Source organism: Anas platyrhynchos, chromosome 14 (genome assembly GCF_047663525.1).
Source record: "Anas platyrhynchos isolate ZD024472 breed Pekin duck chromosome 14, IASCAAS_PekinDuck_T2T, whole genome shotgun sequence".
Taxonomy (NCBI): Eukaryota; Metazoa; Chordata; class Aves; order Anseriformes; family Anatidae; genus Anas; species Anas platyrhynchos.
This window is the reverse complement of record NC_092600.1, coordinates 16244624-16259872: the sequence shown is the minus strand read 5'-3', so window position 1 is coordinate 16259872 and position 15249 is coordinate 16244624. Positions and strand designations below refer to the sequence as shown.

Here is a 15249-nt window from a genome sequence, read left to right as displayed (position 1 = left end):
TAGTTTGATTGCTGACTAGATTCATTCCCTGATACATGTGATCTAGTTTGCTCTTCCTTAGCAGTTGTTTTGTTAGATTAAGAAGCCACTATGCAGTTTTTTTAAAGATCATGAAAGTACTTACATTCGTTTCTTAGATGGGTCTTCTTGTCTGTACATGTTTGTGAATGAGTAGCTTTAAAGCAAGAATGGTGTTTCTGGCACAGCGTTATACAACAGTAATTAATCATGCAAGTGGGGTAAATCAGAAAACCAGTGGGACAGCAAGGAGCAAAATGATGAACCAGCCAACTGTGTGAAGAAATCTAATCCAGTTATGAAGTCACAGTACCTCCTCAGTAACCAATTGGTCAGGGATTTCAGATTTTTGGGTACATGTACCCAGTATTTGCTGACACATTAAGGTTTGTACACCCAGGGAACCACTGCATTATTTTCCTTCTTTTTGTCCTTCAGCACTGAGTAATCCAAAGAGGGATAAGCATTTATTGTTATATTCTATATCAGCTTGCACTGGTAATTCACAAGTCGTAAGCTTACTGATGTTTAGTCATTACACTTTTGCCTGAACATGAAATAGTTCTTCACGGTTTAATTAAGGATGGGTAATACCAGCCTCTATAGAGTGTAGTTAAAAGTGTAGCCTTATGGGGAGCCATGCCAAGGGACCTGTTTTCCCTGGGTCATACCTGTCATTGTGAAAAGAGATTCTGTAGCTAAAACTACTTCAGGCAGTTTCAGCCTGAGTACTTACTATTCCCCTTCGATCTTGCCAACTGCTGAGCCTTCTCTACTATATGAGGCAGAATCAGCATCAAACAGAGGGGAGGCAGAGGAACCTGCCAGCACAAGCAGAGATGAACAGCATGTTGCCAGTGAGAAATGTCAGCTTTTATTGCTGCTTCCTTAGCTGACCCTTTGTGAACGATTGTTCTGAAGAGCAAGATTTCTTTTTCCCAAGATGTTGCCCAAGTAATAACGTTTCCCAAGGAGGTGATGAGTCTGTCCTTAACCTCTGACTGTTAGACAGTAGGTTTTAGTAATATTTCCAAATGTCATTGATTTAAGAGAGAGATACATGTGTGTTTGGCACCTCTGATGCTCTGAGAGTTACTGACAAGCCAGAATTCTCTAAGTCTCTGGTGTGCATTGGCTTAAATGCACTAATTACCTAAATTACCTTCTTTTGTGGAAATCCTTTGTGCAAAAAGGGCTTGATGAATGGCAATTAGATATTTAAAATTTGGTGAAACTTTTCGTTTCACTTCTTACCTTTCCCCATGATTAAAGGAATAATGCACTTACTGTGGCAATATCCTTCAACATCAGTACTCATGGGCTGAAATTCCTACTCTGTCTTGGATTTCCTTTGTGGGTGCTTATTGGTGTCATAGCACCACGTATTTAAAAGGAAGCCAGTAGTACCTCCATCCTTTTCCCTATGATGTGCCAAGTGTATCATGGGCTCTATGGCTCATATTATAACTGCTACAAAATTTCAAACAGGAAGGTCAGCTTTAGTAACCCAGTTAGAAAAAGCTGTGTAGTAAGTCACTAACACATTAAATCAGTCCATCTGTCTGTCTCTGCTAGCAAAAGGGAAAATCTTCATTATTTTATTGCGTATCGTGTATTATTTGCTAGGACTCGCTGCTGAGGAGTGGAATTCAGTTTACAAGACAGCCTTTTCAGATGTTTGGTCTCTGTAAGATGCAAAATGATGGTTTGTTTTTTACACTGAAATTGAGGGAAGGTGTAGGATTTCTTAAAGCTGTCAGAAATGTGGGGCTAGCAAATATGTGCTAGTGATAACGGGAATGCAATGAAACCACTGGCCAGCAAGCACATACTGTTAGAGTATTTAATTGAACACATACATCTTTCTTTAGGCATCTGTCTGCTCCTTGATAGATAAATACGTCTAAAGTAAGATGTATTTTCACAGGGGACTTGTTATACAGCTATCAAAAAATTAGATATATTGTTTTTGTTGTTTCTTAAGGACTGCCCTTAGATAGGGGCTATGAGAGCTGTAAGTTGAGCATAACATCAGCTTGAGAGCTCTAGAATCAAAGACATTAAAGGCAGAAGGGAAAAAAGCCTGCTAGGACATCTAGTCCAGCTGCTTTGCTATGCAGAGTTATTCCCTATTGTAGATTAACCAATATTTCTTCCAGCCTTGTTTAATTGTGTGATGCAGTGGCATCTCCACTGGGAGGCTATTACTGAGCTTAATAGATGGGAAGCTTATCTGACATTCATCTTAAATTTCTTTCTTTCTTTTTTTAGTTTCATGCCATTAATGGTGCCATCCCTCTTATACTCTAAATAATCACTTGCTCTGTTTGATCCCTTTTCCAAAGATTAATGTAATGTTCTACCTTACTTGGAAAGCATCCAAACAGAAATTCTCCATTTTCCTTAATAGAAGTTCAATTCCTTCAGCCACCTGATTTGTGTTATTCCTTTCCATGCTCCCTCTGGTTTTTGTATCCTACTTGCCTCCTGACCGTTCTACATACCAATTCAGGTAAGCAAGCTGCTCTGTGATGTACCATTTCTACAGTGTCTTTTTATTGAGTACGAAGTTACTTTATGTTAGACAAATGCGTTCCTTGTTTGTGCTGTTCCTGTTTGGTTTTGCGTTCTGCGGATGTCCAATCAATTATATGTCTCGAGGTACATCTGAGATGTCTGTACCGCATGCAACAGTAATTTATTGTAGGTGATTGCTTAGGAGAGGATGTCTCTCTCCTAAGTTGAAGGTTTCCAGCTTTGAAAGCTATGCAGGAACCTAAAATTTTGTGATGGGTCAAAGCAATGATTTCATCTGATCTCTCAAAACTCAGCCTGTCAAGAAATACTGCTTGTACAGTTTTGATCACCTATGCAGAGAAAAGATACATAATTCTGTGTCACTGTTTAAAAAAGGATAAGTCACAGAATATATATGCTCAATGGAAATTCAGTAAATAGTAGTTTTACTTTGTTACATCTTTCAGAAATTCCATTTTATGACTTTTTTTTTTTTTAATACAGCACATGGTGTTAGATTTTGAGCTGAAATATCATTCTGTATTCAGGTCTCTTTGGGGTTTTGTTTGTTTTCTTTTTTTTTTTCTTTTTTTTCTACTTTGCAGTATGATTTCATGGAACGCTTGGATGGGAAAGAGAAATGGAGTGTGGTGGAGTCCCCACGGGAACGTCGAAGTATTCAGACCCTCGTTCAGAATGAGGCTGTGTTTGTTCAGTACTTGGATGTGGGTTTGTGGCACCTGGCATTTTACAATGATGGCAAGGACAAAGAAGTGGTCTCTTTCAGTACAGTTATTTTGGGTAGGTATCACCACAAGCTGAATGTTTTTCCTCTTATTGATACCTTTCCGTGATTGAAGTCAAAATACAGTCTTTAGCATTCAGTCTTTTTGTCCATATGTTGTTACACAATTGTTTCTTAATACTACTCTCAAAAAGTCTGTTAAAGGGGTTTTGATTTTAGTTTCCTGATTTCTCTTCTAAGATTTTAGCATTCCTATAGTTCTTGAGGTTAGTTCTGGGAAACAAGATGGTCAGATAAGTTCAGCCTGGACTGAAGCATTCCCCAGTTAATATTCCTCCCCCTTATCTCTGTCATGTTTATACCTATTTGCTTCTCCAGAGAACCTGCTTTACACCTGGGGGGAATAGTATCCAACAGGAGAGGTGCTTAGTCTTTGTGGAAAGACAGTACAAGAAAAGGACACCTGTGCATGGGGTTGCTTGCAGTCACCCCAGAGATGACTTCATTCTGTTAATTAGCTATAAGCAGTCTTCCAGCTTGCTACTCACCTAATGGTGGGCCGTCATCTCAACATGATGGAACAAGAGCAGAAGAGCATCCAGCCTGTGTTCTGAGAAGCCTGCAGTTTTGTTAGAATAGGGTTCCATTTAGTTGAAAGCCACGCTGAGCATGTTCTCCAATCTTAATCAGAAGATTTGTTAAAGTACTTGATGAGCTTTGGTGATTGTCTTGTCACAGTGGCATCAAAAACTACTAGATGGGCTACATGCTATTCCATCCTGGCTGCTTGGATTAAATGGCATGGCATTTTGTAAATCTGTAATTTCCATTAGTATAGAAAAAGAGAAATTCAAAAAATTCAAACTGAGTTTGTAAGTCTGATAAATAATTGGAGGTCTTTTCCAGCCTTGCATGATTAATGTTTTAAAGCTTAATTCTTCTTTTACATCACTACAAAGTTTGTAGGCTTAAGTCCTAAAGGGTGTAAGAGGATAGCCAATACTGTGTCACTAAGTATGGATATAATTGTTTCCATTAACCTCAATTAAGGTGAGACACTGTTTTTTGTTTCCCTAGCTCATACCTGGTTTTGAGAGTTACTAGGCGCTGTGCCTATTTATGTATAGATTTGTGAATTAGTCCATAGAAGGCATTTTCTGCCTCTCCAAAAACATCAACATTTGAGCTTTTATCTTGGTATTCCCCTACTGTGCTTCTTAGAAAATCATCAGGTATGATAAGGTGTCCTTAAAAGGGCTGCCCTGTCTACAGCTTTCAGGAGTTTCAAAGGTCTAATAGTCAGGTAGACTATATGATAGTGCAATAGTAGTAATTGGACTGAAATATAGAGAAAAATAGTGTTTTATCCAGTTAAGAGGTTCTTCTACACACACCCAGTATCAGATATTTCCTAATCAAAGGATCTGAGAGAGCTGAAAGTTTTTCTGATGTGGGAGAGGAGAAAGAATAACACAAATGATGTTAACTCACAGGCAATAGTTTTAATTTACCATGGTTTGAATACAACGAAAATCCTTTTGTGGGCCGTGAAGCAAAATAATGAATAAATCTATAGACACATTTCTTCATGAGATAAGTCGATATTTTTGACCATTTCACATCACAGTTTTTCTTTCCATTATTTACGTGAATCATTTCAAGAGGCCAAGTGAATGGCATCTTTTAAAATTTTTCTGTAGGTTTTTTATTATTATTTACTTAGTGTTTGCAACTGTAAAATTAGATATGAAGTTGGGCTTGACTCCTTTTCCTCTTTTCAGTTTAATTGGACAGAAAAATACTCTGTATGGTGCTACTAGTTCCAAATCCAAAATTTATCTTCCATCGTCTGTAGATGCTATTTGTTGGTGTCTGGGACTGACAGAGTCATTTAGTTTAGCACCATAGGTCCTACAACAACAGGGAGTAACAGTGAGAAATTACAACATTACAATTATCTTTTTCTTCCAATAATTCAGTGTTGAAAATATGTTCCTCTCAAATCCAACAGCCTTCAAATAGAATAGAATTCTAAGCATTAATTTCAGAATTGGTGTTTCATTTCCACTTTATATTATGCAAAATAGTACACTGTGTCAGCCAGATAATAACAGAAATTAGGGAAAAAAGCAAATAGCTTGGTACAGCTGAAATTTTATCATCAGGCTGGTGTGCTTATACTTCACAGACTATGGAAGTCTTCAGCACTTCAGTCAGTTACTTTAACTTCAGAGTTAAATGTTGCTCTCTGGTTTTACAGGCCTCTTCATCCTTTTTTTTTTTTTTAAAACTGGGGGGAGGGAGGACAGGGGGATAAATACTATTTGCCATAGCAAAAGAGCTACTCTTTGTCAGGTACAGCAGATGTTTCTGTCAACTTTCTTAATGAAGCTTTCAGTGTCTGTAGAAGAAAAAGTTACACTCCTTGGGATAATCAGTTCCACGTGGAAAAGTCGTTGTGCAAGATCAAAGTCAAATTGCAAGAGGAAGATTGTCGACTTCCCTGTCGAAGCATTATGTTTTATACATAACATGAGTTCAAATATAGTTATAAAGGTCATAAGAAACCGTTTTGTCTACCTGTTTGAACGAAGGGTTTGGGTGTTATCAGTAGATTTGAGTGCTAATGTTGTTAGAAGGTTTGGTATACGACTTGTAGGCTATCACTACATCTCTACAGTTACTCGTGCTGCTAGAGCTCTTGGAAACTTTCCACTTCACCTGAACTCTGTGGCGTTAATAATATTAGCTGTTGTTCTTACAAATATTGAAGACAAAATTAAAGAAAAACTAGGCAAATAACTTGCAACCTAGGAGCCAACTAATGTACCCGTGATGCTTGTATTTCAGACTCAGTGCAAGACTGTCCGCGCAATTGTCATGGGAATGGTGAATGTGTATCTGGTGTCTGCCACTGTTTTCCAGGATTTCACGGAGCAGATTGTGCTAAAGGTATTGTTTTCTTTGTGTTTACAAATAACCACAGCGTGTGTTTGAGATGTATGGATCTACAGCACCTGCTAGTTAGCATGGGTCCAAGCTAGGTTCAAGTAGATCAATAAGCTTTTTTTTCTTAGTTAAATATGATCAGGTGGAAATATTGCCACATTGCTGATGTGCTTGCCTAGCTACAACTTTTTTGTCAAATGTAGAAGGCAGAAGTGGCAGAAAAGATTTATTTTCTGTAAAAGTGGATGAATTATCAATGCTTTCTGATAAGCATGAATTGGTCTGTAATAAAAGACTGATTATCTCGTTAATAGAGTGTAATATATATTCTGTCTTGGCTAAGCCACGCTTCTAGTTCATAGTAGGTTTCTTGCATATGCAATTGCTCCTCACCAAAGGAAGTTCACCTTTTATTTAGGCAAGTAAGTAGGACTTGGCAGAGACTTAAAATATACCTTATATTGAGTTTTGATTGTAAATTTTAACTACTAAAACTCAGAGATTTGTGATTATCAAGGATTTAACAGAACTTCAAAAGACGTCTGTGGATTGGCAGTATGTGTTTACAATTTTTTTCAGAGAGTTTGGGATAGCTGTCATAGAGGGAAGATTCATAAAGGAAGACCTTTTTAGTTTATACAGCTAGTAGTACATATGGTGTCTAAAATCAATGACTTGCTTGAATTCCCAGATGTTCCTGAGCACAGTTATAACATTTTGCAATTTGTTTCCTTAGTTTATGTGAGGTTTAGGCCCCTTATAGTTATTACTTGTTTACAGTTGTTTTCCACAGGGATAGAGTTGTTAGTGTTCCAAGAGTATGGCATTTGAAAGCTGTTAAAATGCCTTGAAGGGCCTTAGAAAGGTACTCATTTTTTCTTAGATCATGATCCAGTTCTGAGGACAGTTCATTGTGGCCCCACCTCTTTCATTGGTGTAGCAGGGTGGGACCCACCATACCTGTGCCTGGCTACCAAGTGCTCCTTGAATAGCTGCTAGACCCATACTGGAGAGTCATTCTATTTTGTATCTCTGTATTTGGCTCCTAGAAGTGTCCCAGTAGGGGAAAAAATAAAGAGATTCCAAGGGCCATGGGAAGGTAATGTTATCTCAGCACTAGCCCTACTCAATTGAAAGACTGCTTCAAATAAAGAGTGCATGTTGTTCGATTACATGAGAAATTATGATGGTTGGCAAGTATATAGAGAAGACATCTGTATATCACAAAGGAAACGGTGTGATAATGTGTGCTATAAATACACCCTGACAGCTATATGCATTTCTGTGGTGTTAACCTGTGAAAGTATGCATGTAATGACTGTGTGCTTCACTGCCACTTTTTACACATACATGGCCATTAAATCAGCTCATTTGCATTTTGAGTTGTGGAGCAATCCTGCATTGTGTACTGAACCTCTGTGTAACGCTGTATTCTGTCTTTGTGCTAGGAAATAGTCTGTTCAGGCTACATCAGATACCTTTTAATAGGGTACTTGTCAAACTCTGTCAGGCTTCTAACGGCCCCTGAGAAATTTCCCTCTGCTTCCTGCCTTGTCCTTTGTATGTTGTCTCTCTACCCTCAAAAGTAGGTTTTGTGGAAGCTTCTTTCACCTGTCTTACCGTTTCTTTGTCAAACATCATAGTATTTCTAAAGAACAAAGAAGCTTGAAAAACTACATAAAATGATAAAATGGGTATATTGGCAGAATTCTCATGTATATATACAAGCACAGAGCTGCACATCTTAAGACACTGTAAGACATACCCAGAAGCATGGGGCTGAGTTAGTGTGTAAAGGCAGTGTGCCTCACCAATGTCATGGGCACTGTTACCCATGGCCACAGGTTTTTCAGCTTACTTGAATGCTGATTACATGTGAGAGCAGTTTCAGGAGATAGCAATCAAAATTGGGGATTGAAAGAATGATAAAACACAATAAAATGAGATAGAAATTAAATCTATTCCAGCATATTAGATGTTTGGACTCATTTACTATATATTTACTGTAATGTTAAGTTTCTATTTAAACTGTCACATGCATGGAAAGATAATTATTTTTCTTTCCATCTGATTTTTTTATTATTATTATTATTTCCCTAGCAACACATCTTTCAATACCTCAGTTCTCCACTGTAAAATAATGCAAGGCAAGATTCAAATAGGGAAATGCGGAGAAGAAGTGAGCAAGCTCCTCACATATCTCACAGAACTTGATTCATGCAATAACAGAGTAGCCTGAGAACTTCATGCTGGGTGAAACCCAAGCTTGAGAGATGTGAGGTGTGATCCTTTGTACTATTAAATCACTGTTTGCAAGGATGATTTTGAGGGTATCAGAGGCAGTGAATCTTGAGGGGAATCATATGCTCACTTCACAGACAGTGCACAGGTACTCCAGTGCACGGGTACTCCTTCTGTTACTTTACTTGATCCATGTAGTTCTGAAAGCTTAAAATGAAGGAAATATATGAGAGAGCACAGATTGGGCTTGAGATCCATTAGCTCCAGGAAAGTACCATGAAAATGATTAGAAAGAGCTGAACTTTTGGCCCAACGCATGGGCTAAAATACACTTTCATGCCTTGATTGAACTAGAGGACATTTCACCCTGCCAAATGCTCCCGCCAAATACTTGGAGCTTTAATTCTCACCCTTATCTGTGGAAATAAGTTATTCTCAGGTAGCCAGTCTCAACAGATTTACTTCATTCTTGCTCAGACAGGATTCACTTTGAAATCATGTGGAGTTTAACCTAATTAAGAATTTCATCTAACACACAAGAAAGGTAATACGTTTTAATCTCATGTGGTTAAAATATGGCATTTAAAGAAAAGGAAAATCTCATAATCAAAAGATAACTCTATGGGTAGAGATGTATCCTGATAAAGAAAGAGTGCATGGTTAAAGTCAGTGGAAAATTTGCTTGGAATTGAACTGCACTGTGAGTAACCTCCTGTGCAGAAATAGCTATAGAAGTCATTGATAAGAAGGGATGCTAAGACCGAGGATTGATTAAAGAATTGGGCTTGCAGCTATGATTGTTAGTTTTGTGTTGCCACTTTTTTATATACATCTCTGTTTTTCTGTGACTTCCATGACATACCCACACAAGTATATCAAGATGTCCTTCTTAGTGTTCCCAGTGTTTATGTCTGGTAATATTTTGGTCTTGTAATTGCGCAGTCTTGTGGTAAATCTGCAGGCAGGAATCCTTCATCATGTCCTGCTTTTCACCATTTGTAGAGTTCAGTGTTGCAAGGAGTTGGGTTCCCAGAAGTGACTCTGATTTGGCTGTAATTTGATTTCATCTCATGGTATTTTGGAGGGCATGTAACTCTTCCCTTCCATTAACAAAAATACTTCCAAAGACACTAGCATATACTGTTTTGAAAATGTGCTCAGAGCCACTTTTGATTTTGTATTTTAAAATACTAGTTTTGCATCATAACCATATTTAGCAAAACTGAAAAGGTGAAACGATGTACCATGGCATGGGATTTCTCCGTTGATACAATGAGCATAGCCTGTTAAGAAATGGTGTCTGATTTGTAAAAGAAGGAAAAATATGAGTTAAGTAGCTTGTCAGTTGCCATTTAGCAGATACTGTTAGTTAATTATATGATGCAAAAAGAAACATGTTTAATATTTTAATCTAAATAGATTCAAGGCTTTTAGATTTTTGAAACCTTGTTTGATCAGTTGACTCTTTAATCTTCTTTTAACTCTAATGATTCAGATTTATGTTATACTCAGTTTCTTTTCCTGTTCTCCTTGTGTGGGTTTTTCATTATTTTATTTTCATTCTGTTTGTTTTTGGCTTACTGGCAAAGGACGGCGCCACTTTAATAAGTATAAAAAGAAGGGTAGGTTTTTAAAATTTCTTTTTATTTCTTTTGCAACATCTATTTAGTTTGAAATAGTTGCTAAGCTGTAAAGTGTAGTCTTTTTTAAAATTTATTTTAATGGATTTGCTGTTTCTGATGATTGCCCACACCATGATAAGAGTTCCCACTATTGTCATCTTCTTTGTTATGTGTGTACTGTTAATCTCTGTATAAAAATATTAAAAGCCTTCAATTATTAGGTAAGTAAGGTATAATTGTTAGAAAAAGCAATGTTTTCTTCCTCTCAGCTGCTACAGCAGAATTTTCTCATGCAAATTTCAGTTGTTTGGAACTGTTTTTGCTCTGAGGTTATTCAGAGCCTTACTGCTTGGGCGATAAAATCCTTAAGTGCATAAAGGATTTTTATTTTTTTTTAGTGGATACGCTGCTTGAAACTATTCTTAGTACCATGTCCAGAATGACTGTCCGATGGCATGAGGTTCTGGAAGAGCTCACAATGGGGAAAACATGAACTGCAGAGTGCATTTTTCTGAATAATTCCATACTCGGATCATTGTTGCAGAGCACGCAGCAGACACATGCTGATAATGTGTAGCAGACAGTATTTTCTCTCTGTGTGTTTAAGGGAAACAGTATTTGTCTTCATCACTTGGCTAGAAATTATAGGAGCTGAAAGTAGTGCAAGAAAGCAGAAGGTCACTGGACTTTGAAGGGAAAGGTGAGAGCTTGTCTTGCATAGCCCCTCTGGTTTGCCTGTCCTGCACGTGGCCTGACAGAAAACGTGGGACCCCTGGTCAGGCAGCACTTCGGGCCCTCAGGGCGAATGGGGGTGCATTATTCAAGGGAACCACTGCAAAGTTTTGGAATAAAAGATCATAGAGAAGAAAGGTAGGTTGGATTAAATGTGATGGTACCCATAAGGTTTGGTTTGTCAGAGAAAAGAGGGAGAGGAACAATCATGTATGAAGAATGCCATTTTGCTTCACAGAAGTGTTTATGCGTAGATTGTGCTACTCCTTCAAACTAATCCATCGTGGTTAGTGTTATAAAAGCAATAGATTAAAGTAGTGTCTACCTCCAAGAATTTACCACGTCAATGCAAGTTAAAAGGGAATAAATGGGAACTAATTGACATATGTGGAGATACAAGGAAACAAATGGTGTAGGTGGTGTTATAAACATAAGAGCATTGTAACTGTTGTTAGTTCGGGGGAATGCTGTGGTAAAAAAGGGAGTTTTAAAGGGTGGTAACGGGTCAAGTACCTAATATCATGAGGTAATCCAGGGAAGATGGTGCCTCCAAAGGAGGCAGAGCATAGGAAAGAGCTGTTTTGAGCTTTAGCTTTCAAAACGAGCGGTGGCAGCATTGTAGGTCCCAAAGAGGTGGAAGTCAGATTCTAGCAGCAAGCAATCTGGGGCAAAAGAAACCTACAGACAAAGCTGGGACATGGCATTTCTGTTCCTTGTGATAAGAGGAGAAACCTGGAACAGGACTGGGAAAGAGGAGTCACAGGGCTAAAGGCTAAATTAATGGGGTTTATGCAGCAGTGTTAAACACAGACGTGAGTGTAGAAGACTGAATTTATCCATGATGGAGAAAAAGGTTTTTGTTTGATGTGGATTTTATTTGCTGAAAGCTAAGGCCAAAATTCTGACAAACAGATATGATGCAGATGAAATCTGTAGGGCTTTGTCAAAATTTGGCTGAGAGGCAAGGGAACCGATGAATCAAAAATAACACCCAGATTATGAACCTGAGTGGCAGGGAGAATCGAATGATGGTACTGTCCGCTGTGACAGACTGAGTGCAGGGGAGGGCAGAGAAGTAGTCGGTTAGAGAGAAAACAGAAATTAGAGAAATAACTTTATTGGCAAACATTCCTTGTGTTCATAATCCTAGCGTGTCTCTTCACTTGCGTTGCACAAGTAAAAAATAAATAAACAATTAATTGTTCTTTTCTTTGGAAATAATGCCTGCATGACTTGTCACCCACACATACCTCACATCCTTTCTTGCGGCTGACAAAATCCAAATTGTTCAGCTTCTTTCTCAGTATCTGTTTCTGGGTGGGTTAGTTTTTGTTTTCTCTGTGTGTGTCTGTGTGTGCCAACTTACGGATGTGCTGCTGCTGCAGCAGCTCTGGCCTGTCACTCACATCTCCCCCTCGCAGTGGGTGGAGGCATCATTTTGATGCTGAGACAAGGCTGTCTTTGGCAGTGTTCCTCTCCAGCAATTCCCACCTCTTTGGCTCAGTACCTTAAAATGCCTTTGTTATAAATTTCCTTATCCTTTTCCCAGTCTCACCTTTTATTAGCAGACATTTTTCATTTCAGGCATACTGATTATATTCTTGGTTGCCTTCCAATGAGTTCTGTGTAGAGGGCAGTGCTTGTCCTGTATGCCCTCAGTTTCATAGTTTTACATAACCACAATATGCTCTGAGAAGAGGTGTGTGCAGTTAACTGTGCCTAAAAGAATTACAGAGTAAATAAATGGACACAACCTTTTTTGACAATGATTGACAGTCATTGCCATCTATCAGCTGCTAGCTTGCCTGCATGAAATAGTATGGTAGCTCCGATCCAGGTTCAGGCAGACAAGTGGAGTCAGCACAAAATCCACCACTCTGACACTTTCTAATTGGCAATTTAAACAGGAGCAACAAATAGAAGGGGTCCCAGGCTGAATCCTTTGTGATGGTGATGGTTGTGACTCCAAAAGGGGTTTGAGGTATTTCATTAGTTTTTAAGAACGTGTATCTGTCCCTCCTATAGTACTTGTAGTTTAAATGTGAGTCTTAGCAAATGTTTGCTAGACATTTGATATACAGTAGCAGAATGGCTACAGAAGTACACAGATTGCTCCCTGTGTAGGGCTAGGAAGTGCTGCGTTGTATCCTTTGCATCCTTTGTGAGGGAATGTTAAGAAAGTGGAAATAGGACTCAGAAGATACTTTTATCTTAGGAATATTACAGAAATCAGAGTTTTCAAAAAAAAATACTTTTTTTTAACATGCGAAATACTAACTTCTCATTGTTCTGAAAGCTCTTATGGCTTCTGCTGAATCCAGCCTTGAATTTTGTGTTACTAAGATTTTATCTGGAGAAGAACTGGTCCCAAATCATTTCAAGTTGAGATGCTCTAGGTGTTTAGAAGTGCATTCTTTTTCTGTTTGTTATAGCTTTGCAGGGCAGTCAACATGCTTTAAAAATTGTTAAGATACTTATTTAATGTTGTTTAATATACCCAGTACCTGCATCTAATATAGAGAATTTATTAGCGTTTATATTCCATATTAAACTGCCAGTATTTATATCACCAAATTTGTGCTGGTGTACTGTATTGCCCTTTTATATCTTTGTAAATTCACATTGCAATAAATGAACTTCACATTTTATATGGGCCTGCTTTCCAATGAAGTTGCAGGATGGTGTCACAGTTAAGATGGTAGACCAACTTCCATAGGAGAAAAAAACAGAGAGCAAGGTAAAAGGATGAAAAAAAGAATAAGGAACGCTGAGGAATTCAGTAGTGAAAAAGGTAGGAAATAACTCAGGTTGCTAATGTCACTTCTGGATAAAATACGATAGGAAAATAGTTTAAAAGCGTGCATCCAAGTAATTATGACTCTGATTTCAGTGAGTGCTAATGCTTCTTTATATGATCACTCATTACCCAACTTGTAGAAATTCAGAGACCAAAGACAGAGCTACAAGCGATATTGTAGCCAAGGCCTAAAATCTGGAACAAAGTTTTATTGGCTTAGTATGATAATGAAGTTTGTATTGCCCATGTCCACTATTGAAACTGTATGGGAACACAGTAAAATCCTGTTAATGAATTTTCTTTCAGAAGCGTTATAATAATATTTTCGTATTTATTAAAAGATAGGTATGTTCATTTGATCTCTCACTGGCTTTCAAAACCCACTCTATTATCGGCTGCTTCACTTTATCTTTCTTGCTTTCTTATACATGTGCAGCAACAGCACATCTATTTGCGCAAATATTTTCTGTTTCAATCATATTCCAATAAATAGAATATTTCAAAAGGCTCCCAGAGCAGCAAGGAGGTGCACAAGCATACAAATACATGCAGAACACATACCATTGTGAAGCTTAGTTTCCAGCAAGCCAAAAATCTTTCTTCCAATCCTGTACTACTTCCATTAGAGGCTAAGAATCTCTCTGCTCTGACCATGCCTGGCTGAGCTGAGCTGTGCTCATGAAGATGTATGCTTTGTAATTTGTTTTTGTGTTTAATTGGTTAGCTTATTTGATTGTGTTGCAGTCTACCTTTTGTTTTAAGATCGTTTTGTCTCCATGGACTTGTATTGATATTTGTTTATTTCATTAAGTTTGAAGAGTTTGTCTTTGCACTTGTGTTGGCATCATCTTGGAGTCCTTTTGATAATGGTAAATGTCATTGAAGCAGCTACAATCAAGTAGTATTGCAAATCATATTATGGAAATACAGCTGTTAGGAGATGCTTATGTACTCTCTGTCCCTGAAGAACAGACATGGCCCTGAGTCACAGCTTCCAATTCCAGCTTGCATGACTTTGGGGTATGTTCATATCTGTATTGTATCCAGACTTGAACCTGTAATTTAGATCTTTTCCTATATTTAGACCCTGTTGGGGTGAGATGGAGTTCAGTTAGCTGTCATCCCCATTTGCTTTCTCAAATAAATGAATAAAGTTTCTAACTCAGATGTAGCAAAATACTTAAATATCTGCAGCCAATATAGAGCTATGTAATTAATCATGTTATGATTTAAATCCTTTCTGGTCAATTTAATAATGCAAATAGTAGTAACTAAAATGGGACCAAAGCAGTCTGGATTTTAAACATGCTGATTATCTCAACCTCTGGGTGCAATCCTACCTTTACTGAACTGCTATTTAGTCATAACAAAACCACAGAAATATGAAAAGGACAGATTATTTCACTGTTGATGTTGTAAACTCTAATCAAAAATACTGCAAGAAATATTTCACGTCTCTTTCTGTATGTATAAATGACTTCATGCTGTTAGTGCTTCCTCTGTTAGGAATGACAACATATATGTTTGGAAGGATGATTTTGGTACTCAGTGGTTGTCCTTGCTGCTGCCTTTTGAAAGCTTGAAACATCATCTTTTTCATTCCTCACTGACTCTTTCCGCTGTGATAG

The 15249-nt window shown here is 37.9% G+C and overlaps 1 protein-coding gene across 9 annotated transcripts in view; it reads left to right on the top strand.

Annotated features, from left to right (window-relative positions):
• TENM2 (teneurin transmembrane protein 2) overlaps positions 1 to 15249 on the top strand; it is a 1606114-nt gene that overhangs the window by 1497758 nt on the left and 93107 nt on the right. For 6 of the 9 annotated variants that reach the window (XM_072044657.1, XM_072044655.1, XM_072044656.1 and 3 more), the window contains 3 exons: positions 3141 to 3336; positions 6131 to 6232; positions 10060 to 10092. In XM_072044657.1, coding sequence (XP_071900758.1) covers positions 3141 to 3336; positions 6131 to 6232; positions 10060 to 10092 — 331 coding nt within the window. The remainder of the gene's footprint in view (positions 1 to 3140; positions 3337 to 6130; positions 6233 to 10059; positions 10093 to 15249) is intronic. The other 3 variants (XM_072044660.1, XM_072044658.1, XM_072044659.1) reach the window with 1 other exon arrangement.